Source organism: Scomber japonicus, chromosome 23, assembly GCF_027409825.1.
Source record: "Scomber japonicus isolate fScoJap1 chromosome 23, fScoJap1.pri, whole genome shotgun sequence".
Classification (NCBI taxonomy): domain Eukaryota; kingdom Metazoa; phylum Chordata; class Actinopteri; order Scombriformes; family Scombridae; genus Scomber; species Scomber japonicus.
The window spans coordinates 21,340,521-21,367,630 of NC_070600.1; the positions used below are offsets into that span (position 1 = coordinate 21,340,521).

The following is a 27,110-nucleotide window of genomic DNA, read 5'->3' on the forward strand; positions in this document are numbered from 1 at the left end:
TGGGTAAATTAGTTTCCTCGGTGGGATTTACCCTCTTCTCTCCTGTACGTCTCTGCATTTCCAGCAGCAGCAGGCTTTGTACAGGAGGGGGCGGAGGGAAAGAAAGAGAGCGAGAGAGAGAGAGGGGAGAGAGAGAGTGAGAGAGAGAGAGAGAGAGAGAGAGAGAGAGAGAGCTGTGACAGCGCTCATCACCCACTGAACAACCAGGACGGGTTGCATCCGAGCAATCGCTGTCATTCGCAGACGGAGTTTACAGCCTTTGCGCCGCTTTTTCTTTCGATCTTTTTCTGCTGCACCCCCTCCCTCTCCCGGTGCTGCCCAGCCAGTCGACCATGGTTTCTATAATTTCAGACCTGGACCCTCTCAAAAGCTGGAACGTGTTAAGGTAAGCGCCCGGCCAGTTTCTCCACAGCCTCGCCATTGTGAACGGGGTGATAGCAGAGACAGAGTGTGGGATCGAGTCAGAAGTGCGGTGGTGTTTTTTTTTTTTGTGTGTGGAGAAAAATAAGGGTGGGACTCGGTGCAGACAGGAGGTCGCTGCCTTTCAGAGCCGTGGTTCTGGCGCTGCGGTGCGTAATTACGCACGGATTGCGCCGTTTGGCTATAATCTGCGCCGTGTTACAGCGCTCTTTCTACTTTCTGAGCTCATCTCCCCGCTCGCCTCTGCTCTGTCATGAGTCTGACGCATGCAAGCTGCTCTGTGTCCGCGTACATCTCATTAACCCCCGATGCTGCCCTTGCACAGCGCTTCATCACCACCATCATCTCCCAAAACTTCGTCCATTCCGGTGCAGAAGTAAGAATAACACTCATCTATCAACACCCCACCCACCTCCACCTCCACCCCTTCTCTCTCTCTCTCCCCCTCTCTCTCTCTCCCCCCCTCCCTGCTGATTTGGTCCCTCCAAATGTTGAAGAGGCTCGCACGCTGCCAGAAAAAAGTACGCCCCTCCAGGAATTTATCTTGAAACATTTACTCATGGCTGATTGCCTGCAACAGAGCGCTTTTAGAGAACATTAAATTTTATCTCTCGAGCTACAAAACATGTTTCCAGCGCTGTTCCAGCAGCACAGTCATTTACTTCTTGGCACAAGGAGGCGGTCCTGATACAAATTTGATTCACCTCCTCTCTCCGTGAGGTCAAAGGTGAAACTTTTCTAGCTCAGAGCACACTCTCCTTTCTTTTCTTTTTTTTTGTCAAACAGCTATTAGACTGCAGGACACAAGGCTAAGTCTCGGACCTGCAAATCACTACGAATACATTCACTGTCATTAAGCATCTCAACAGAAAAAGCCTATGAATTTAAAAGCTGGTATTTAAAAGGCCTTGTCCCTGAATATTTCAACCATTTGATAAATAAGTCATTATTCCTTCAGCAGGCTCGGCGGCAGCAGCAGCAGCGGGGACTATCGCAAATTCTATTTCAGACACTAAGAGAGGAGACAGAACCCTCAACACCCTTATATTTTTCTTTTAATGCTGCCTCTCCCATCTTTTATCATTTTTATCCCCCCTAAACCCTCCCACCCTCCCTCCACCCCACTGCCCTCCATCCCACCATCATCATCCACCAAATCCAGAAGAGAAAATGAGTGGAGTAATGTAGAACAGGCATATTTCAGTTGAACTGCTGATGGATTGTGGAGGGTGGGGTAGAGTTGGGAGGGGGGTGGGGGGGTAGGGGTGGGGGGGGGGGGGCTGTAAGTGATGTCATTTCCAAACATGCAGTGATGACCATCCAGACTGAGAAATAGGGCATGCAGCTGACCTGACACACACACACACACACACACACACACACACATTCACACACACATAACTCATAAATAGCGATGGAGACTTTCTCTATGGACACACTCTCCTCTCTTCTCTTCTCGGTCTATTTGCTTAATGGGGACAGATCTCCTGGTGTCATTAAAAATGTCACTTTTGACTAATTTTAGCACAGATGACGAGTTCATAATGGACGTATTTTTCCCCTCACGGTACCCCGCGCTCGCTTTAAAGATGAAAGGTCAAAGGTCAGGATTTATGTTTCAAATGGAGAAAACTTTTGAACCGGAGGAATCCAAAAAGAGAGTTATACCTTTTCTTTTTTTCTTTTTTTTTTCTTCTGTCACCTATTTATAACAGGCAGAGTTGGAGCAGACGTTAGGAAGGAGGGAAGCGAGAGAGCAATGAAGGGAAAAAAATGAAGGATAGAAGAGGGCAGAGGGGTATTTACCTCTCCTCTGTCTCTCTCCTCTTCTCTTTATTAAACCTTTGTTCTTCCAGATTAGAGGCTGGAGCAGCTGTCCCTCTCCAAAGACAACGCATCTTAATAAAGACCAGCTTACCGTTGGCCCGCCGCTCACACTCTCTCGGGGTCACATACACACACACACACACACACATACACACTTTCACCCACTCGCTCACTCCCTTACACACAGAAACAAGCACTTACACCCACAGACGCGCCTCTCAATCGACTATGATAATGAAGCACCTCGGCTGCGTTCTCTGCACCCGTTCTCTCCCTAATGAGACTCACCTCCGTCACGCTCAGACACACACTGAACACACACACACACATACACACACACACACACTCCTATCATAAACACGCCATTAACAAGAAAGTGTGTGTGTGTGTTGTTGTTGTTGTTGTTTTTGTCGAGCAGCAGAAGCAGTTGAACAAAGGGGAACGATTAAAAGCACACACACACACTGTTCCTTATCAAATAGTCGATTGAGTTATAGATAAAATGTTTTCTTTTAAATTTTAACAGTCGCCGATGAAAAATGTGTGTTTGTTGCATCCGGGCTGAGCGGCAACGACGGTCGGCGAGTAGATCGGTGTGATCACAGCAGTTGGTGAAAATCGGTTTCTGATTGCAAAAATTTAACAACCCCCCCCCCCCCCCACACACACACACACACACACACCAAAAAAAATTAAATAAAAAAAAAAAAAAAAAAATGGTGTTGCATCGTTAAGATTTGAAAACAGGAAAATGATGAAGCAAGTTATGGATGCAGATAAAAGATGAGACCTCACTGCTGTAACGCAATTAGATGGCACGATATGCATATTAGCACAATTAGCTGATTAATGCAGCTTTGTGGAATTTGATTTAGTTTAAATGCATCAAGTTAATGCAAGTGACAAATGTGTGTGTGTGTGTGTGTGTGTGTGCGTGTGTGTGTGTGTGCTGCATGCATGTTATTTAAAGACAGTATGTTTTGTTAACTGATCAGCAGCAGGGTGTGTCGTCTCTCTGCATTCACCATCTCTGCTATATTTTCCTATATATGTCAACACAAACACACACACACACACACGCACGCACACACACACACACACACACACAAACACATATATATAAGCGGAGTGGATGGATGTTAGAAATCTGTCCGTGCCTCTCAGGGTGCACGTCACATATCTGAAGTGCAGTTCAGTTATTCCATAATGAGAAACAGCATGCATATTAATTCCATCTGATTACATCCAGCTAACACACACACACACACACACACACACAATTGCGCACACACATACACACACATGCACGGCAAAGATGAGGTGTGGTCTGTATTCAATTAAGGGAAAGGAGAGAGGAGAGCTCAGGTTTTTATTCTGTTACCATCTGGTTAGATCATTGCTGGGTGTGCACATAGACACAAGAAGTTAAAGATAAGTGTGTATTTGTGTGTGTGTGTGCGTGTGTGTGTGTGTGTGTGTGTATATTTAGAAACACATATAACCAAACTATCTCTTCAGGGTCCGTTTTTTTCCCCCCTGCTGTCGTCCAGTCACCCGAGCAGGTGTGCCGTCCCGTAGCTCCGAGAGAGAGAGAGAGAGAGAGGCGGGCGGGCGGGCGGGCAGGCGGTGAAGGGAAGTAAAGGGAATAGCGTGTGGCGGGTTGAAAGCGAAAGGGGGCTTGACCTTTGACCCCACAGTGTTGGTTTTAATTAATCCACTTAAAGAGTTTGTCCGCTTGCATTATGTGTCGCTTTGTATCCCTCTGGACTGCGAGGAGAGGCACAAATCCATCTGCCTAATTACCAAGACTGCTGTTTGAATCGTTAAATCCCCTCTGATAGTGTGTGTGTGTGTGTGTGTGTGTGTGTGTGTGTGTGTGTGTGTGTGTGTGTGTGTGTGTGTGTGTGTGTGTGTGTGTGTGTGGTGCTGTATCTATAAGCCGGACCTTTTCTCTATTGAGGATTATACTGGTTTAAACTAAAGGGTTATAGAGTGAAAACATCTCTTAAATGCCGACACTGATATTTTGGGGTTGATGCTTGCTGACGCTGGAGTTTCATCTTTAAATATGAGCAATTTCATGCTCAAAAGCTGCATGTTTTGCCTTTTTCTGTTGATTTCTTTCCCATGATAGAGATATTAGAATAACACAGGACACTGAAGTGAAGCTAATAAACCCATCCAATGTAAAACAGCTGCAAGTTTCATGTGATTATGATGATTATTTGGCCAAAATCCCCAATTTTACCTGAAAAATCCAAACTTTTCATCAACTCCTTCTCTCTGTCATCCTTTCCTTTTTTCCATCGATGCGTTCTTGATGTCGACAGGACGATCGTTCTCTGCCTCTTGCCTCTGCCGTCCTCTTCGCCTCTGATTGGCTGATGTTTTTGACGCATGTTGAGCGATGCTGACGCCGTTTCGGGTCACGTGATGTCCTAACGAGCTATTTTCAGGCGTTTGTGCTCTGGCTGTTTGACGAACATCAGCCCACTGGAAAAACACCTTAAATGGCACACAGATGATCATTGCAGTTCTTCGAACCCCCCCCCCCCCCCTCCTCCTCCTCCACCTCCCTCCCTCTCCCCCCAACCACCACCTTCGAGAAAGATCTGTTGCCTCGAGCCCAACAGGAACCGATTTCATTTCGTTTTTAAATGAGGGGGAAAAGAGCAAGAAGAACATAAGCAGTAAATTTACCTTCACATTTTTATTTGAGATAGTAAGTTGAGCCACCTTTGGGAAGTCAAATCCACTTTGTGCTCACTAATTGGAGTCAAACTGATTTATTAAATATCATTTTAAGCAATAGTGTTTAAGTCATGACTACAGTCTGGATATTTCTTGTGCTGTTTTTGCCTAATAGAGCACCCTGACTCTTTTTAACCATCACCATCATTTAAGCAAAGTGAAACATAGAGAAAAGCCAGATGACAAGTTTAAATGGAAGTGATGGGAGCAGTGGGGGGGGGGAGGTGGGAGCTGCTGCTATGGTGCGGACTCAAAAAAAAAAGATCATTCTCCACTTCCCACAGCTGTCAGTCAAAGCTTTGTAGCGGTAGGAAATACAATACGGCATTCAGCAATCGGAGTGACGGAGGCGGACGGGGCGGGCAGTAAGGAGAAAGAGAGGCAGGGCTGAATTCCTCCAAACCCCCTGAAATCAGCAAGAGATAATTACATAGTTGAGGCGAGAGCGCGTCACAAAACACAAAAGAGACGAAGGAAAAGATGACAGAGAGGGGAAGAGAAGGGGGACTGAGGGAAAAAAGCTGCAGACAAGCAGGAAAGACTGGAAATTACAAGGAAGACACCAAAAAGATGAGATGTAGGCGAGACTCTTTCAGGTGTGTGTGATTAAGCTGACAGTGTTTTATTAAAGGTTAGCCCCCCCCACCCCACCCCCCACCCTCCTATATAACACATAAACATTTAGGATTGAATTAAGGGAATATGGGAAGTCATCAAATCACACTTTTTACTCCATTGCATTCATCTGGTTGCTAGTTCCTGTACAGCTGTACATGCAAATACATAAAGAGAGATAGATGGAAGGACTCAACATTATAGGCCTGCAACTGAAGATCTCTATCTAATCTGTCTATGGAAAAATGTCCAGGACAAGTTCACAGATCCCAAAGTGAAGTCTGTGTTTCTATTTCTCATTGTGTATTAATCCAAATAGCAGTTCTCAACTCCAAATGTAGTCAAGAAAACAGGAAAATCTTAATTTTTGGGTGGATTAGCCCTTTAAAAGTGACTTAAATATCATTAAAAGTGCTGCTGTTGGATCTCATGTTGATTTACTAATGATTTCAGCTCCAAAACAGTTTATGAGATTGTTAATATGAGCACCTCATTGACCAGCTATAATGCTAAAAATGCTGCTAACATATTAATACATCAGTGAAAGTGAAAGTAAACCATTAACATATACGTACACAGTTCCTCACACATGTCTCATTATTGAGTGAAGCAGCATCTCTACTCTTTAAGTAAAGTTTTATTAATTTTCTATGTTCTACTTTAGTATTGTAAATGTATTAAAGTAAAGAGTTTGAATTTCTTATCCAGCTCTGATGATTTTAAGGCAACTTAAAATTTCACTAGAATTTGATCTCATGTGAGCCGGATCATTTAAAAGAAGGAAGGAAGGAAACAAGGATGGAAAGAAAGGAGGGAAGGAAGGAAGGAAGGAAGGAAGGGAGGAAGCCTAACTGCTAACATATTGATGCAGTGAAAGTGAAAATAAACCATTAACATATACACAGTTCCCCACACATGTATCACTATCAGGTAGTTGATAACAGTATTCAGTTCCCTCAATCATTAACTATATGGCACATGTTGAGTGAAGCAGCATCTCTACTCTTTAAGTAAAAGTTGTAATAACCCTAACTCTGACCCAAATGTGTTAAAAGTAAAGAGTTTGAATTCCTTTTCTAGCTCTGGTGATTTTAAAGCAACATTTTCACTGGATCTGGTCACACATGTAGGTATGGAAGTGTTTATTATTCTGGTTTCAGTGGAGAGGGTTGTGGTCAAAGTGGCTTGTTTCTTTTTTTTTTCTTCTTTCTCCACGCTGTTCAGAGTAGAGAAGTATATCCGGAGAGACTGAATTCTCATCAGGAATGAAAAATGAGGTTTTAAAGTGTAGTTTGTGTGTGTGTGATACGCTGATAGAGCTGAAACTTAAGGGACTGTTCTGCCTTTATGAGTCAGTCGCAACGCTGCATTATTCTAAAGCCTTTCAAGTAGTGTTGTGTTCACAGGTTATAGTGTGTGTGTGTGTGTGTGTGTGTGTGTGTGTGTGTGTGTGTGTGTGTGTGTGTGTGTGTGTGTGTGTGTGGACTCTCTGTTCCTGTCCCATCCTCAGCATTTGTTTCTTTTGATTCCTTCTAAAATGCAGGCGTATAGATCACACACACACACACACACACACACACACACACACACACACACACACACACACACACACACACACACACACACACACACTCAGAACATTGTCTGTCTCTTTAAAGTTATTTTTGTATGAAACAGGTGTTGTTGCCTGGTATGGTAGATACAGTAGCCCCCCCCCCCCCCCCCCTCCAAAAAAACTAAAAGCAAAAGATCAGCTTAGTCAGTCAACAGCAGCCGCGGGGCTTTAACACACAACAACACACACACACACACCTCACATAATGGTGTGTGTGTTTGTGTGTGAACAGACAGTATATAATCATCATCAGTGAGCCTGAGATAACATGACCGCACGTGTACGCTGAAAGTCTCTCTCTCTCTCTCTCTCTCTCTCTCTCTCTCTCTCTCTCTCTCTCTCTCTCTCTTTTCTCCTCTTTTGTCTTTTTCTTTCTTTCTTTCTTGCTTTGTCTTTTTTTTATTTCTGTCCATTTCTGCTTTTTGATCTGTCTCTTTTCTTTTCATTCTTTTTTTCTTGTTCTGTATACACACTCAGAAACACACACACACACACACACACACACACACACACACACACACACACACTTAACACCATTGGCCCAAAGTGACAAATCTGTTTAATAATGCACCACCTGGAGCATGGCACTCTATCTCTATCTCTCTCGCTCGCGCTTTCTCTTTCAGCAACCCTCACGCTCTCTCTCTCTCTTACACACACACACACACACACACACACACACACACACACACACACATACACACACACACTAATCATTCCCTCTGGCTGTATTTTACTGCTGTACTTTGTTATAGTCTTATGCTCCAAGGTACTTCTGCTGTGTGCACGATGGCCCGGCCCTCAGTGTGTGTGTGTGTGTGTGTGTGTGTGTGTGTGTGTGTGTATGTGTGTCCCCAGTGACACACAACTGTCTTTGTGCCGTATGGCTTAAGAGACGCTGGAAGTATAGAGTCGAGTCTCTCCTCCACCTTCTCTCTTTGCATCCCTCTTTTATCTCTCTTTTATTATTTCTGCTCCACCTCCCAGTCCTTATCTGTAGCAGATTTCCCCTTCACTCTCTTCCAACACGTCGGCTCCCACACACACATACACACACACACACACACACACACACACACACACACACAGCGATCCCCTACAAGCATGTAACCAGGGAGCGAAAAAGAGGAAGACGATGGGGGGATGGGCGGGAGAAGAGAAAGAGAGCAGGGTGACGATGGAGGAGAGGAAAAAAATGAGAGGGAAAAATAGATTCTCTCTCATAAATAAACAGCTTCTGCTTGCAACCCAAACGGAAAGCTTAGCGGAGTGGTGGAGGGGAAGGAGAAGAGAGGAGGATGCGAGGAAAGAAGAAGAAGAGGGAGAGGGAGGAGGGGGTGAGAGTCAGTGAAGGAAAGAAAAACATTGGCATTCTGCCCAGTGAAAATAAGCAACAACAACAAAAAGGAAAAAAAAACCCTAACCAGAAAAAACAAAAGAAAACAAGGAATTAAATCTCTTTTGTGTTTGTGACTGATGGATGCTTAAAGAAAAAAAAAAAAAAAAAGAAACATTCAACATTCAACACTATGCAAGACCAGAGGGGCCAAATGAAAAACTGACCAATCAGAATGAGAGGTTTTTGCTTTTGCAGGGATCACTTCAATAGGTCAGATTGAAGCTGCGGACGACCGGAGGCGATCTGTGAAAGAAATCATTACTCTTCATTTGTTCTCCATTTATTGATTTTTTAATGTCTTTTTTTTTGGCAATGAATTTGATGAAAATTACAATTAAAGCAATAAATCGAGCAGATATTAGCATTATATATTAAAATCCTGATTTGGTTCAATATTCCCGACGTGATGGATGATGTTACAAGTGCATGAATTCAAAGCAGTTTTTTTTTCCTTTTTTCTAAAATCGAGCTTTTTCTCAATGAGGTTTGGCATGAAAACAGTCAAATTTAAACATGTTGAATGACAATACAAAATATCGACTGTCAGCAGCTTCCAGAAAATATTCCAACGAGCTTTCAGAGACCTGCATCGGTCACACTGCAGAGAGAGAGAGAGAGAGAGAGAGAGAGGAAAATATGGAGAGAAGAGAAGGAGAGCTAATGAATTATGGGTGGCCTGTGAATAGAAAGGGAGAGAGAGAGCAAGAGAGAGAGAGAGAGAGAGAGAGAGGTCTGTACTCTGTCGCTCTCTTCCTCCTCCCGGGTTATGGAAGTGTCACGCTGCGAGTGTTGCCATGCAGATGGTGACCCTGGAGTGTTGCAAAACGGAGGGAAGAAAAAAGCAGAGCAGGGCTTGAGAGGAAAAATATGAGAAAAGAAAGAAAGAGAGACCAGAGGGTTGTTGTTTTTTTAAAAAAATGCAAACTGGACAGAAGAGAGCAGGAAGGAAGGAAGTAAAGCTAATTGACTGCAGACAGCTGTCATTCATCTTAATGCTGATCACTGTCAACACACATCGACTGGTTTTGCTTTACAGGGGAAATCTATCTATAGGCAGCTAATGGTTTATTGATCAATTCAGCAGCATGGTATGTATCATCAATTCAATCGGATCAGTGAGTGATGGAGGTAGACGAGCCTTTGTCTGTGTCTTAGTTTTCAGTTAAACCTGGATACAGATAGGCTAACGATCAGGGGTCAAAGGTCACGGGAGATAAAGCAGAGCAGGAATAAAGAAATTGAACTTCTCACATGCAATGTATGGGAAGAAGGGATTTTCTCTCTCTCTGTCTCTCTCTCTCTCTCTCTCTCTCTCTCTCTCTCTCTCTCTCTCTCTCTCTCTCTCTCTCTCTCTCTCTCTCTCTCTCTCTCTCATACGAACATTTCATGCCTGAAAGGGAACAGAAGCTTCAGGGTGGAGCAGCACAGCTAACGGGAATACCGTGTGATGTAACAACCACAGCTGATTTGCGCCAGATTCCTGAGTTGTCATGTAAAAAGTCTGAGAGTGTGAATGAAAAGAAAAGAAAAACGCCTTTTTAACTTTTATTTTTAACAAAATGATAGCATCTCCTCCTCCCTCATGAGGAAAGCCTGAACTCCAGTTTACACGCACTGCCTCACGATTGGCTCCGAACTAGTTGTGAGGTCATAAATCACTCTTGGATATATATATGCACGCCTTGAATGCAGATTTTTAGGTGAGCGCACCCCTTCAGCAGATAAATGTGAAAACAAACTCTGCATCATTCTGCACAGTGAAGCTGAAACATCCGAGTGAAAGAGCAAAGAGTAAAAACATTTTTTTTGGGGGAGCTGAGGGCGGACTTTAAGTAATGGAGCATAGCAGCGGTTTAGGCAGAGCAGTGAAGTCGCTCTTGCATTAGCTCAGCTCGCTTCATTCATGCTTCACCATCAGTGTCTCATTCATACAGTAAGCTGCTCGGCTATCAGCTGATTAGTCGCATCCCATCATATAACAGCTGCCTTTTTAACCTGACACTTAACTACTCTGCTGATTCTCTCATGCCAATGCTGCTGTTTGCTGCTGCTGCTGCTGCTGCTGCTGCTGCTTCAGCTTCACCACCCAAACCTCCTCTCACTCCTTCTTACTCTATCTAATGTCCTCATGTGTCATTTTTAAGTTGAAATCCCTCAAAAACCTGAACATTTGCCACCAAATCAAACTGCACTTGTTGTAAATGATCACTTTCTTGACATGTGAGTCCAAAAACACCCAGGAGTATCATTTCTTAACCTCTTCTTACCCCTTAAATACTGTTTTCTTATATTCTGACTCATACAGTAAGTAGTCACCACACCAATTAACATTCATAAAGTGATTGATTAATCCTTATATTTGATTAATCTTATAGGAAAAGACATTCACAATCCCTATTTTATAGTCTAAAAGAACATTTCATAGAATATAAAGAATACACCAACATGTTTGAATGCAGATTTTTTGATTTTATTTAAGGGACGTAGGTCAAATTTGTACATTTGCACAAAAATAAAAAAAACATGATGTAATTTATTTGCATGTTTGTATATTGTTGGTCACTTTAGGAAAACTCTGGCTAAAATAAATGTGTATAAGGTGTTAAATTGGCTCTGAACAGTATCTAAAGGGTTAACCTCATTTTTTTCATTTCAACACAGCACACAGTGATTTGTTTCATGTCATGTGATACATTTTTGAAACACTCCAGTTCAGGAAGCTGTGCCATCTTTGTTGTAAAGTTCAAATATTATTTCAACCCTTACATACAGTACTGTTCAGAGTCACATTTGACCCATTTTTACACCTGAGAGCTGTAAAAGAATACACTTTCTTTTAGCTCTGTAACCCAGAACACACACACAGATGGAAATATTTAACTTATAACTTATAACTTTTTAAAATCATTTTTATAGCGTTTGACCCATATTTATCAAAAAACGTTATAATTCTTCACATTTAATATAATATGAAATAGTTTTGTTCTTCTTTTTGTATGTAACATTTAACTATACAAACTAAAAAACTAAACTCTTCCTGCTCTCTGAAAGCTTCAACGTGACTGATGAGCTCTTTATGAATGATTTGTGGTTCAGTAGTTTGGTTTTAAGACTAATTATGTGAGGAAATACTGTTACAGGTTAAAATATGAACAGTATGTGGGGGTTAAACCAACTCCTGCTGATAATAATGTATGTTGACGTGTGGATTTAAGAGGATTCTGCTTCTGCACTTTTAAAATGATCATCATGTGCTTCAACTTTGGAAATTTGAGGGTTTCAAAACTCACTGTTGGAGTTTTTAGAAACTCACAGTCATTAAAAGACATTTCTTGCCTAAAGAGGAAGTGACACGGCAGTATTCAGATTACAAAAATTTCCCCCTAATGGCATGTCTCATCGGTCTGTGCTCTGATTGGCTCTCTTATTGACATGTGACTATGTTATTTATGGCAGTAAAGCATACATGTTGATGGTACTTTTCTCTCTCAAAGTGACATTGGTGCACTAAAATGTCAACTTAAGTGTATTGATTATATATATATATATATGGGGATGGACAAAATAACAGAAACACCTTTTTATTTATGTTGTCCCCTCTGCTGTACCTCTCAGTAAAGGACTATTGATTTGAACACTTCACTGCAACTCGACAAAGTTTTACAGCAAGTCCAGTAAGGAGAAGTCGTGTCTTACTTTTGCTTGACCTGGCCGAATTAGGCAATTGAAGACCCCCCCCCCAAAAAAAAAAATTGTATTAAGATGAAAAGTGAAGTAGTGAGGTGCGGGACAGAAGCTGGAATAGACACACAGTGTTAATGCAGCTGCAGAAACAGTGTGTGTTTTATGGGAGTGGACTGTTGCTTAATGTTCTGCACACAGTCAGATGACTCAAGAAAGCCCTGGAGCAATCATGGTCATTACAACTCATACTGAGAGAGAGAGAGAGAGAGAGAGAGAGAGAGAGAGAGAGGGGAGAGAGGAGAGAGGAGAGAGAGAGAGAGAGAGAGAGAGAGAGAGAGAGAGAGAGAGAGAGAGAGAGAGAGAGAGAGACACTGAGAGAAAGAGAGAGAGAAACTGAGAGAAAGAGAGAGAGAGGGAGAGAGAGAGAGAGGCTGAGAGACACTGAGAGAAAGAGAAACAGAGACACTGAGAAAAGAGAGAGAGAGAGAGAGCTAGCTTCCTGTTGTTAAGTTCAGTGTCAATTATAATCAGGTTCATCATTGGTACATTTAAAAGAAAGGTTCACAATTCTTGAAGGATGTCTGAAAATAATAATCTGTTCCCACCTTGAGCACTGTAAGAGCTTTTTCTCCTCTCTTTCTTCACACTGGCCATTTAAAGACTCATCCTCACTGTGCTCTCATTGTAAGTGATTGGGGACAAAAATCCACAGTCCTTGTTTGTGCAAAAAATGTATTTAATGTAATCTGAAGCTAAAATGAGGCTTTGGCACCTTAAGTTATAACCTTTTTAGTAGAAATTCCCCCACTGCTCATAAGGGAAACACTGTCCGGGCTGTCCAGGGGAAAACATGAGAATGAAATAAGAGATAAACTTTTAAATACACCGTCAGGAATTGTGGGTTTTCCCTCATTTCTTTTAACCCTGCTGTTGTCCTCGAGTCAAGGGAGGAAGGGAGGGAAGAAGGAAGGGAGGAGGGAAGGAAGGAAGGAAGGGAAAGGAGGAAGGAAGGAAGGAAGGGAGGATAGAAAGGAGGGCAGGACGGAGGAAAGAATGAAGGGGGGAAGGAGGGAGAAAGGAAAAGAGGAATGAAGGTAGGGGAGGAAAGGAAGAGAGAAGGAGGGCGTGAGAGAGGGAGGAAAGGAAGGAAGGAAAGAAGAAGGGAGGGAGGGAGGAAGGAAGGAAGGAAGGGAGGAAAGAGAGAGGAAGGAAAGAAAGAGAGAAGGAGGGAGGGAGGGAGGGAGGGAGGACAGACAGATGGAAGGAAGGAAGGAAAGAAGGAAGGACAGACAGACAGAAGGAAGGAAGGAAGGAAGGCAGGAAGGACAGACGGAAGGAAGGAACAGTCAAAACAGACGGGGTCAATTTGACCCGGGAGGATGACAGGAAGGTTAAAGGTCAACATCAACATGAGGAATGATCACAGCAAGAAATAAAATTTAAAAATCTATCTTAATTTGAGCCTAAAAAACTGTGAACACGTCCTTTAAAGTCATGTTGGGGGAACATTGCCTCGTTTTAACTCCCTGGAGACTTTAACCATAACCGCTACTTCTTCATTTCATGCCTTCACTTTCATCAAAGAAAATAAAGCGCTCGCCCTCCAGTTTGAAAAGTTTACCTTGTGGGGACATGCTCTCTCTTTTTGATGTAATGTGCGTGCACAGATTTATGTATATCCCACAATGTGATTAATACATCTCCACACAAACACACGCAGCAGGAGCCGTAAATCCTGCCCTCGCGGCCCTCAGCGTACAGTACGTCTGGCTTTCTTTCTCGTAACCTTGCTTATTTTTTCTCTTCTTTTTTTTTTCTCCTTTTCCTTCTCTCCCAGGACCGCTACTTTCTACTGTTTTAAACAAAGCATCTTCGAATCTTTTGTGTGCTTCCCTTTGACATAATCCTGGTGTCTGTTGCCGTGGTTACACTGTCTTAATGTGCCATTGATGTGACTGTATGTATTAAAAGCATCACTGACTCCCGGCAAAACTTTAAATGTGTTTTTCTCTATCTCTATCTCTCCTCCTTTTTCTCTCACTCTCACTCTTTCTCTCTCGACTTGTGTGACTGTCGTGTTTTCTTTGTGTGTCAAACACGAGTGCACTTGTCTGTGCCACTTTCTTATTGATCGTATTTAAGTGATAGTGGGTTATTTTTAGATTGCAACTGATATCTGATATCTTTTACTATCTTCCAATTTATATTTGACTATTTCCCCCTTATGTGGAAACCTTTTGGAAAGAGCAATTTGGGCAATCATGGCACACTGAAACTCTCCATTGAAACTAATAGAAATGATCAAAATGTGGAATTAAGAGTCATATCGGAGTTTCCAACAACAGACAACCAACCTGTTATTAATCGGATCTGAGCTGAATGTGTGATCAAAACAGATTTATCAATGTAATCCTGTGTGTGTGTGTGTGTGTGTGTGTGTGTGTGTGTGAGGTGTCAGTGTGTTATTATTCCAGTCTGTGTCATATCTCGTGGCTGTATACAAATTGAATGTGCAGGCAATGAGCTCCACCGCCGCAACATTATGACAACATTTCATCTCATCCCCTCGACGCCGCGCTTTGGAAGATGACGGTAATTTGGACGAGATGTTTCGAGGCCTTGAGTTCCCTCTCTCACCCCCCACCCCCCACCCCCCCCCTCTCACCGTCGGTTCCCCAGTGCACTGCAACATTAAGCGAGACTGGAGCGTGAACGTATGGCCGGCTATTAAATGGCAATCACACACACAGAAGAGAGCTCTTTTATAAACGAACACATTTCTGCTTAATAGCTCTCGGTAGCAGAGTCGTCCAAATATGACATTTGGAACCAAAGCCCCTCCGAAACACCAGCGTCTGTTAATAAAACTCTTTTCTGAAATTTCTCAGTTTGTCAGGTTTTTAAAAAAACATTTATGTGATGTGGGTCAGAGGGAAATCTGGATTGCCCCATCATGAAATTCTCCGTTTAGTTATGTGATCATGCTTTTAAGATTACACGAGTTGTATAGAGCAGCAGGAATGTCTGGCATCCTCCTAATAGCGTCACGCACAGTTAACTCGCCGTACAGCTCCCGTGGTCGGTGTTCCAGGCCGCTTGCAGCACTGCGATTTGGGAAACCTTGTGAAATCCTTCTCTGGTCTGTGTCCCAAGATTACTGGAACCTCTCGCCCCCTAATGGCTGCTTGAGGGTGGAGTTAATGCCATCAGCGGGGCTCTCTACTCGCCCCTGGGAGTCCCCACTCCACCCTGCCCCATTAATTTCAAGTGCTACTCATATACTTGGCCCCCTTTACTTTCCATCTCTCAGCCCCCTCCCTCCCTCCTTCCCTCCCTCCCTCCCTCCTTCCATCATCACCTTGGTGTGCCCAGCCCAATCTCGGCACTCTCCTGGCTCATTTTGAGCTGTAATTGGACAGGACTCTCAGGGGACGGTCGTCAGCACGCCCCAGTGCCTCGCGTCCCATCTCCAGAGTGGAAATGCGCCCCGGCCATGGTCGATAAGCAGTGCTCCTCGTCAGTCCAACATTCCCTACTCTGCTAACTTTCAATGGACGGAAAGACTAGGCCTCACTTTTAAACAAGTGTTCTCTAACAGCCCAGAATAGGCCCACATCAAGATATGAACCTCTGCATGCTTCACCTTTTTGTCAAGAACCCCTATAGAAACATATAGTGAAAGACTCTCTCTGACAAGTTATTTCTGATGTAACTGAGTCCAAGAAATATATTTTTTAATGCAAATTAAAAGAACTGGCAGTGCGAAAAGAACATCTCCATCTGTTTCCAATGCAAATGAAAGATTTAAAGAGGGATTTTTTTTTTTTACTGATTCTAGTGCATTGACTGGTTTCATTGTTTTGTTTTAAGATGAAGACACACTTTCTTAAAAGTAGTTGGATATCTATTGAAATTTAGAATAGCATCATAATCTCTTTTTACATGTTTAACCCTATTGTCCTCGAGTCAAGGATGGAAGGACGGAAAGGAGAAGGAAGGAAGGATGGAAGGATGGAAGGGGGGAAGAAGGAAGGGAGGGAGGAAGGAAGGAAAGGATGTTGGGAGGAAGGAAGGAAGGAAGGAAGGAAGGAAGGAAGGAAGGAAGGAAGGAACAGTCAAAACAGACAGGGTCAATTTGACCTGGGAGGACGACAGGAAGGTTAAGGAAAATGAAGATTTTAGGCAAAAGTGATCAAAGAGGAATTAAATTTGATTTCAGAGACTTCTTTTTAAAACAGGTTGAAAAACTTTCTTTCCTTCTATGATAATGATTTGATAAAGACATTTCTCTAAAGTTTTTAACTGTTAACGTATAAGAAAGTGGCCTCTAAAAAATGATTTCTTTCTCCACCTGTGAGAGAACCACAAGTTTAACTGCATGAATATGTGAGTGATGTCCTGCGTTTTCATCTCAGAAAACACCTTATTACATTTATCCAGTGACTGCATCAGGCATGAATGTGATTCTGCCATCCTGCCGGTGCCATCTGTCTCTCTCACCACTCGCCATTGAAAACAGACCATTCTCTTCAATCTGTGTACAAATAACACAACTTTACACTTTCCAATTGCATGCAACTCATACGCCCCAAGTCCAATTTTGCGTGCACTGGATAACTCTAACCCATCTTTCCCCTGGGAAGTGATGTCAATGTAATGTGACTTTTGGCAAAAAAAATTGCAAAAAGCAGCAGGACAGCAGCGTTTGAGATCAACAACTGGACATCTTCAACATCACATTGAGCATTTTAACCGTTTAGTCAGATATTTTAACCATAGACTGTATAAAAGAAATGGACGTAACATCCGTGACGTCACCCATTGGTTTGTGGACTGCTGCTCGGAAGCCAATAGTTTCGAATCTAGGCAGCGGCATCTTGAAAATCTCAGGTGCATGCTGGGAAAAATAAAAACACAGATTCTACTTATATGGGCATGAGGCGGAGCCATTGGTGGAGCGGGGAGGTTGATATGGTTGGGCAATCAACCTGTCAATCAGGACGTAGCCACGCCCTAATGCATACCCTGCTTTATCGTCACATATAAAATCAGGGAGGCCAAAATGTCCCAAATGAACATCATACTGCATTGAAGAAGGCTTTAAACTAGCGATTGAGACCATAAACACATTTTGAAAACGTTTACTGAGGTTAGAAATCAAGTGAGAAGTTGGTGAATTCTCCATTGACTTGTATAGAGACGGTCGCCCCCTGGTGACCTTTTGATAGAATGCAGTTCTAAGTTACTTCCGCTTTGGCTTCATTTCAGAGGACTAGGACTCCTCGCCTGATTTTAACTAGATGTATTCAGTGTTTAATCAAGTTTTAGACATTTTTACCTCATTTTATTGTATTAACCCAAACCATGATGCTTCCCTAACCCTACCCAAGTGTTTTTTTGTGCATAAATTTAACCAGTGGCATCAAATGACACAGAAAAGGGCTAAAAATGCAGCGTTATATTGGCGTATGTACTGCACGCAATTTGAAAGTGTCAAGTCGTGTTATTTGTATGCAGATTGTGAGACCGTGTTGGACAGTTATATATCTGCTGGTGGTGTGTTTGGATCTCTCCCAGTTGCCAGCTTTCCCCTCCAGCAGCATTTGTGCTGGTAATCTGTCATATGAGCCCATCTCATCAGAGAGCAGAGGAACATTTGGAAGCTGCGAACAGAGAGGCAGAATAACACCCTAAAAGCTTCCTCCTCCTTCTCTCTTATTGCCCACAGCTCAATTCCAACTATCTCAAATCTTTCTCCTTATCTCCTCTCCTTTTTATTGCTGAAGCTTGACAGGCACCTGACAGTTGAGAAAAAAAAAGGTGTAAATTGGGGCTGACCCAAGTGTTTGGCTGTCAGTGTATACCTGCAGCTCCCCCCAGAGGATGGCCCACTCGGGTTGAAAGATGCTTTTCAGTGAGCGTGTTGTTGAATTTTGCCTTGATGATGAAGTTAGTTTCTTTGTCTCTGCCCATCTGTTCACGCTGTAGAGCCCTCAGACAGTCTCAAAACATCCAGTTTTATATAATCACTCTCACTGCTGACCTGTCCTCTCACCAGTTCGGCGACAATTACCAGCTGAATACCTGATGCGCGCGTGTGTGTGTTTGCCTGTTACCAAGTAGAAAAGAGAAGAAGTCAGGGGGCTGAGTGTGTGTGTGTGTGTGTGTATGTGTGTGTGTGTGTGTGTGTGTGTCGGAGCTGTATTGGCATTCACACGCCAGCGGATGAAAGCGACGGCGCCGTTAATAATTGAAAGAGTACTTAACGACAGGAGCGCTGCCCTCGCAAGACAGCTTTTAATAACCAGGAAGGTTTCATATTTCTAGTTCTCCTCTTTTTCATCTCTGCCCCCTCCCCTCCACCGCCGCCTCCCCCACCTCCTGCCTGCTCCTCTCTTCTTCTTTAGAAGCTTTCTCAGCTCTATTCACAGGAGCAAAGGAACGCCTCTGAAGAAGTATCTGTCTGCCTTTTAAAAACATAGCTGAAGAAAAGGTGTGTGTGTGTGTGTGTATCTGCGTGTGTGTATTTACACTATTTAAGTGGGGCACATTGTGTTGGAATGGATAGCGTACCATGCCTATTGACAGGGAAGTCTATTTATTACGTGTTCCACATTATCCCTCTGTCCCTGCTGTCTAGTTGAGAGATATGTATTTGTTTATGGAGGCGCTTCGTCTCTACTCTTAATGCGCTTGCCGCTCACCCTCATTAATTCACTTGATGGTCTTTGATTTGCCGGGCATCACTAAGTCGCATTAAGAAATGTATTTCCCAGCTCTTACTTAACGACGCTTCCAGAACGAACGCAATTAAATGCACATTTAAATGCTCGAGGTTTCCCTCTAAATTCATGAGCAGAGACGGGCGCTTGATTAGCGCCCCGCAGAAAATTAAGCAGCCACGGAAAGGTGATGCTGAGCTTTTTGGTGAATGCCACCTTACTTAGTGCACTTCTCTTTCTGATAGCGTTTCTCTCGTCCTGATAATAGGAAGCTAATAAATGCTTTTGCTGTTGTAATTTATGTGGAGAACAAGGTCATGATGAGCTGTTACCTCCAACAGGTGGTGCTGTATGTGATTTCATTTGGATTGGTCTTCTACACATGATTGATTCTTTTAAAGGGTCAGCTCATCGAAATTATATTTAAAAAAAACCCCACATTTTCTCACTCAACCCTAATGGGATTCAGCAATACAGGTCGTTTGGTTTCATTTGCCCAGGAATGTGAATGGAAGTGAGTTTTCTGCACTGCAATGTGTCATTTCAGAGCGTCCCCTCTACTGTGGATAATCCACAGACCTCTCTGTGGACAGTTTTTATAGGAAAAGTTTGACAGTAAAGTCATCCAGACACAGTTACATGGACTGTGATTTTTTAAAAGAGAGCTTGCTTTTTAAAAAGGTAGCTTTTCAACCCATTCACCTACATTGTATTGTCGTGGCAGGAATCTGCACCCTTGAAATGTCCCCAGTGTGTTTGAAAGCTCATCAGACACTCATATTCACACACTCTGGGTAAACTAGAGTCTTTTGTCCACCTGTCTGGAATAAAAGTGAACTTCATGAGATATCCAAAGTAAAATTAAACATTAGCTCACACATAAATAAACATTGGCATCAGCTAGAGAATATTTTAACCCACCTTAATGCTGATTTAACGCAGATAAACCACATAAGGCAGCACCGCAACAGCTGGCCCTTTTTACAGTCATGTACTGACATTCAGTATGCAGGCACTTGTGGTATGATATCTGACACTCTAAGCTATATCATAAAACACTGTCCCACCCTACTGAGTGTATAAAAACAGTGTGCTCAGTGAACGACCACATGAATGAATGAATATGCAGAGGTTGTTAACACATTTTATTCATTCATTCTGTCTCTCAGGATGGCATTTTCCCCCCAATTTGTGTTCACCCATCTCATTTGCATGTATCCATACCTCTTGAGCTCTGCAGCTGAATGGGCCTAATTGAATAGTTGATCACATATTAATCTAATTAGTGTGGTTCAGTCGTGGTCATTGTGCGCAGAATTCATTTCTTCTGTCTTGTTATTGTGTTCTCTCAGGCCGGAGGCTGTCAGTGGCCCCAGATGGTTTACTGTAGCTAGCGCCACTGATCTAACAGGGAGCTTCTCCTTTTGTCTCTGGATCAGACCTCCATACTGCACTCTGATCACAGCTATGACAGAGAGAGAGAGAGAGAGAGAGACAGAGAGAGAGAGACAGAGAGCAAGAAAGCAGAGTAGAAACAAGGGATTAAGAGGTGGTGAGATAGAGAGAGAGAGAGAGAAAAAAAAAGTTAGGGAGAAAAAAGAAGAAAGAAAGAGGCAGAGAAAGATAGGACCATTACCGTCGAGGGTGATCATCACCATATCCGAGTTTTCCATGAAAAGGCAACAAGTGGGGCCTAATGGGAAATATGCAGATGTATGCAAATGTGTGTTGGATGGGTCGCCCAGAGGCCCAGTGGGAGATTAAAGCTCTTTGGGATGGAGAGGGCTGTGAAGAAGACTAGCACTGTGAGCTCAATGCTGCCATATTAAACAGTGACAGCCAACTGTGGACCCAAAGTAGGCCTTGTTTTCTCGCTCATCACCATCAGTGTCAAATACTAGATTCATGCTGATGGTGGCAGACTCTAAAGTGATCTGTCACACTTTATTGGTAGCCACGTGATCCCTGGCAGACATCTTTAAGGGGAAAGTCTGACGATTTTTCAACCAGTATTGTGTCATTAAATGCAAATGAAGCATGTTAAACATCCCTCCGTGATGCCTGCACCCAGAGGTCCTCACTAATTTGCCTGCAAACGTCTGCGAGGTGACGCAAAACCAACATCTGGCGCACATCCTTGAGTGTTTCAGAAGCAGGGCCTTTTGACTGCGGGCTAGCAGTCCATTTTTCAATTCAGTTGCCCTGCTATTACAGTAATTACGTCAGCATAGTCAAAGAGGAACAAACGCCTTAAGTGTCAGAGCCAAAAGACAACGTAGATGCACCAGTTGGGATCAAGCTGTTAGACTACAAACTACGTGAAATGTAGATCTTCTGAAACACTCCAATCGACCATGCAGCTTTTCATTATAAAAGGCTGAATATTTTCTTTTGGAAGAGGAACTGACCGCCAGACCTGAGCAGCGTTACAGCTGCAGCTGAGCTAAGCTAAGCTAAGCTAAGATGCTAAATTTCTGCATGATTCATTCAGAGGAGCTAAATCTAGAATAGAGAATATTCTATATATTGTATAAGAGAGAAAACAAAATCACGGTAACAAACTTTGCATTGCTTTGGTAAACTAGCACTACAGCGACTGTTCTAGCTATGACTTGCGGCTGCATCCAGCGATTTAAGATTGCATTGATCCACATAACGTAACTGACTGATAAAACACTGCTGCACACTAACTTTATCTGCTCTGTTGACTGTAAACATATCATTAGTAGAGTCAGATCTAGACTAGACGCACAATGCATTCTGGTTGGAGTGGTGCTTTTTTCACCAATTTCAAAAACAATTGGACATTTCTTCTACAGAAGTGGCCTAGTTTGAAAAAATCATCAACTTCTTCAATTTCAATTCCAATTTAACAGTATCTTTGTGGAAAAGGAGGCCAAGTCTTTTCATTGTTTTACTGCGATATCGAATGTGGTTACCACTCTCGACACGGGGCCCCTCTGAGGGCCTTCCGTGAGGATTTGATGGATGAGATCCCAGGGCCGCCATTTTACACTGTTTCGCAGGTTGATCCGCCCAAAGTGACAGCAGAAAGAGAATGAGACAGAGACGAGAGGCAGAGGCAGTTAAGGCCTCTAGCCCTTCGGCTCTCCACCATTCACGCTCCACTTCCACATTTGATCCACACCAGTCTCTCAACCTGAGTCTGCAGCTGCTGGGACGGAGGTGTTGCTGAAGAGGTTACAGATGTACAGCACAGACTGAGCAATAGAGTAGTAACATGGGAGGTTATTATCAGAGCGTGCACGGTTGCAGAAGTAAAAGTCTTGTTCATTTGCTGTATACACAATGTTAACAGACTAGGAGGTTGCCTTAGACTTGGATGGATATGAAGTCTCCTTTTAGCACAAAATATGAGCAATTGCATTAGAACATATCTGCTTCTTTGATTAAAAAAAGTCTAAAGTAGAAGATGTTGTGCATACAAATTAAAGAAGAAAAGTAAATGGTGAATTCCTCTGAGCATTTGTGTTGGAAACATCCGATCGTCAAGATGAAAAATCTCTTCCGACAAGTAATCTGAGCTTCTTAAATCAGTTTTGGATGAAGTTATGTTTCTTTATGATGCTGTGTTGGATTCCACAGCTCTGTATGATCACATGTTTGGCAGCCATTATGGAGCAGTCTTCATCTTTGCACCATTGTAAGTCACATGGTGATATTATGGCTCTAAATATTTCCATTTCAACCCGATGACCAACCCTAAATGAAGTTATTTATAATATAGGAATCTAAATCATTGCTTTAGCGATAAAAAGCAGCATTGATAATTGTTTGTGGCACTATGCAAACCCCAATCTCTTGCATTTAAGATGGACACGCTACACACTCATCCATGTTATGATGTCCACACCCTTGGCATTTTGTCATAGCACGTAAATCAAATCATGTGTTGCAGAATCGATATGAATGTAATTCTTGAGGATACTTAGCTGTTTCATTTCCGGCCATCTGTGAGACTTCTACTATGTGGCCAGCTGCCAGTTTTAGATAAAGTGTTATGACTTAAAGTACTGTAAATGCCAGCTCTATACATGGCCTCCCTGTCTCAAAGCAGGCCTGTATCAGCAGGTGTTAAGTCTCAAATGTTCACATCCATCCAGTGGTATTTGGCAGCATCATAAATCTACAAGTTTACTGTTAAACATACCATTCCTGCCCCTAGAGTGCTGATAAATCAATACTCTGACGTTTGCACCCTCGCTCTCTCCAACCTTGAGAAAGATCCAACACACAGTGGTCAGTTGTGGTTGAAAAGCGTTTTTTTTTTTTTTTTTCAAATTTAACTGTACAATGTTTTGGTCCTCAGAGCTTAATCAAGTATATTTTCAAGACAAGGAGAGAGACGGTGAAGTGTCTGGGTTATCATGGGTCAATAACAGCTCTCTTGTTCTCATTCTCTTGAACCCTATTAGAGCAGAGCAGGGACGATGCTCTGTTTAATCCTTGTTTCATGTTGGTCGTTAGCCTGGCAGTATTAACGTAATGCATTCACACTAAGAAAGCTGTACAGGCCTCTATGCATTTTGGCTTCCTGCTGTTTAAATCTCTAACAGACACAAAGACACAGACAAGCACAGCTGGACTTTAACGCCCACGTAAATTCCCTTTATGCCTCGCAACAGATTACCTTCCCTCTCTGAACTTTCCTTAAGGCTCTCTCTGTTCGGTTTCGTGTCATTTCCCGGGACTTTAGCGGAGAGAGATGCTCCTTCTTAGGAAATGACTTTGTTGAGAATTGTTCTTGACAGTGGAAATAACCTTGGCATGCTTGTCTTTTTACTTCTCCTTTTATTTTTTGCTTTACTCTGTCACACACACACACACACACACACACGCGGCTCTGCTCTGCTCTGCTCTGCTCTGTGGGCCGTGTCTTTCTTCTTTCCACATCGCACACCAGCTGTATCAGGATGGAGTGAAACAAGATGTGATCAGCCTAATGTGATTCTCATGTATCAACAGACTCTTGCCTCGTCTGTTTTTAACTTACATAACCACTTTCGTCTTCTCAAACAACGCCAGGCTTCATTTTTCCTACTTTCGGGGCATGTTGTCATAAAGTGGGAGTGTTTTGGGTCGCCTTTGCTGTTTCCATGGAGAAAACCAAACAGTGATGATTTCGCTACGAGTCCAGGTTCAGGCATGGGGCCAGCTGCTGATTAAAGCTATTACTTCATAACTAGGCACTGCTGTTTTCTAGGAAAACTCAGAGCATGACATATACCAATAAAGAAATCTTTACAAGAGCTAATGGTGTGGGGGATTGTCATGCGGACGAGAGGGTTCTTCAGTATGAGTGTGTGTTACTCTCTCTCTCTCTGTGTGTGTGTGTGATAAAGGCTGACATCCCCTGGGCTTCAAACCACTCTGTCTGGACGTGCTCTTGCAGTGCTGCTTTCTTTAATGGTATTCCTCTGCACATATACCCTCCATCAAATCCATCCATCCTTTCTCATCCTTCCATTTGTCCTTTACTTCATCCTCTCCGCTCGAAGCACATGTGGACGTTCATCGCCTTGTTTGGTTGTCCAGCTATAATCAATCCAGCACTGAGAACAAAATTCTGTAACAATTAAATTAAGGTTTTTAACCTCATGCTTTTTTTTGCTGCGCCCTTTTCCTCAGTTCATTTATCTGTTTCCCTGCAGATACAATAGCATCCTTTCCACCCAAATACTCCTAGTAAGTTATTTATTGAATTTTTAATACCTGAACGGAGAGCCAGGTTTTTCTCTCAAACGTACTCATTACTTTAAAAAAAAAAAAAAAAAAAAAAAAATAGTATCATTTGCTTGAGGCAGAGAGTGGATTTTGTCAATAAAGAAGTTACACAATAAATGTCAAGGGAACTACATTTGTCAAATAAATGACATTGTGACATTTACAGTCAAAAGCTTTCAGTGAAATGATTGTCCGCTGCTACTTCCCCACAAATGTCACCTCTGTGTTGTTGTTCATCCGGCTTTACAGTGACAGGCTCACTTCTGCTTTTTAAGTGAATTTAATTAGCTGCTACATGTATTTAAATATAATGACCACTGACTTCTATTGACCTAGTCCTAGACCTTGTGTGGGACTCATAATATTTTGTACTGTTATAATAAAACTGTTACTGTGTCTGCATTTCAGTGATTTGTAGTGTTGGAAAGTAAGTACACTACTTGGGTTTGGCAATATAATCCCTCCTTATATGTATTAAGGTACATACGATGCTGGTGAAGCAATAATAAGAAGTTTAGATGTTGTGACCAGTGTCTCCTACATCATTGTAAAGTCCATTTTCAGTGTGTGTGCACTGGAGGCTTCAAGTTAAATGACCATGCATGGTATTTTTACTTCTGACAATTGAAATACATTTTGCTTTTTTACATTTAACTCTGCAAAGCATCGCTGTTATTCCACCTGTTTGGACATGAAACATGATATATGGCAAATTTGCTGTCACTAAAGAACAAGGAACACTTTCCACCACTTTTATCTGTTATAATACAGCAGGGGTGTCAAACTCATTTTCATTCAAGGGCCACATACAGACCAATGTGATCTAATGTGGGCCGGATCATTAAAAAAATGGAGGGAAAGAAGGAAGAAAGTAAGGAAATAAGAAGGGAAGGAAGGAAAGAGAGGCAAAAGGAAGGAGGGAAGAAAGGTAGGAAGGACAGATGGGAGGAAGGACAGAAGGAAGAAAGGGAGGAAGGACAGATGGGAGGAAGGACAGAAGGAAGAAAGGGAAGAAGGACAGATGGAAGGAAGAAAGGGAGGAAGGACAGATGGAAGGAAGAAAGGGAGGAAGGAAGGAAGGAACAAAGAAAGGATAAAAGGAAGTAGGAAGGACAGATGGAAGGAAGGAAAAGAACACAGGAAGGAAAGTGGGCCGGACTGCAACCCTTGGCGGACTGGTTCTGGCCCCCGGGCCGCATGTTTGACACCCCTGTAATACAGCATAGGGAATGTACCTAATTCTCATTGAGCAAAGTTTCAAACCCTCTACATCATTCACTTAACATTTGAATTTCAACAATGCAAATGTCAAAGACACAACTATATTGTGTCTTTCCTCTTTCTATTTTTTTATCCTGAGGCAACACTCCTTGAAAACAAAACCTATAACATGAGCTCTTTTGTCTGCTTGTCATTTGTTTGCCACTTTCCTTCCTCTCAGCTGCGGTTATCTAACTGTACGCAGTCTCCTACATGTGAAATTGAGCAAGCCCACTAGAGACGCTCTCACAGGGTCTGGAGTGGGACTTGTCCACCAAGTGGGGCTAATTATGCAAATCCCTGCCTCATCCTCATTGGTCGGGGTCAAAGCTGTGATATTAATGATTAAGGAGCAATAGAGTGACAGCAAGAGGAGAAGAAAAAGAGGGATGATGTGGGGGCCTAAAGGATTAGAGGGAGAAGCTCTTTTCCACATACTTCACCCCATGTACCATAATGCATGCACACATGGGTATATATGTATGTACGTGTGTGTGTGTGTGTGTGTGTGTGTGTGTGTGTGTGCGTGTGCATTTCTCCTCTTTGGTCTTCTCCTGCTCTTGCCTTTCTGGGATGTGTTCAGCAGGGGGAAGAATCAAGCCCTTTATCTCTCAGCAGTCAACACTTCCCGTTTCCACAGCGACACGCCACTGCGTAGCTGCAGCATCTGGGTTGTATCCGTAGCGACCCCGAAACCCTGACAGGCCCTAATCTAAAGTCACAGGCCGCAGCGGGGCAGATCGTGCTCTCTTTTCTGTGTGTATGATCTTCTACTTCTATTCTCAAGAGGACCAAATACCTCCACAGAGATAAAAAAAAAGAAAAAAAGAAAATGAGCACATATCTTCAAAGCAGAGAAATTTACTGAACCTCCATATGGGGCTTAGATTTAGGATTAAAGTGAAGAATTTAGCTGAGGTTAAGACGTAGAAGGTTAGAATAATAATTTGAGAAGTGACTCATTCATAATAAAGCTGTTATATAGAGACAGTCCATGTCTCCTATAAGATGTTGGCTCACTGATTCATGTTAACACTATTGAAGGTATGCTTCATGCCAACACTTAAGTGCA

The 27,110-nt window shown here is 42.7% G+C and overlaps 1 protein-coding gene across 1 annotated transcript in view; it reads left to right on the forward strand.

Annotated features, from left to right (window-relative positions):
- Positions 1-212: 212 nt before the first annotated feature.
- The window catches only part of celf2 (cugbp, Elav-like family member 2), a 255,122-nt gene continuing 228,224 nt past the window's right edge, over positions 213-27,110 (forward strand). The window contains exon 1 of the mRNA XM_053313798.1: positions 213-385. Within this exon, the coding sequence (XP_053169773.1) occupies positions 333-385 (53 nt within the window). The 5' untranslated portion in view covers positions 213-332. The remainder of the gene's footprint in view (positions 386-27,110) is intronic.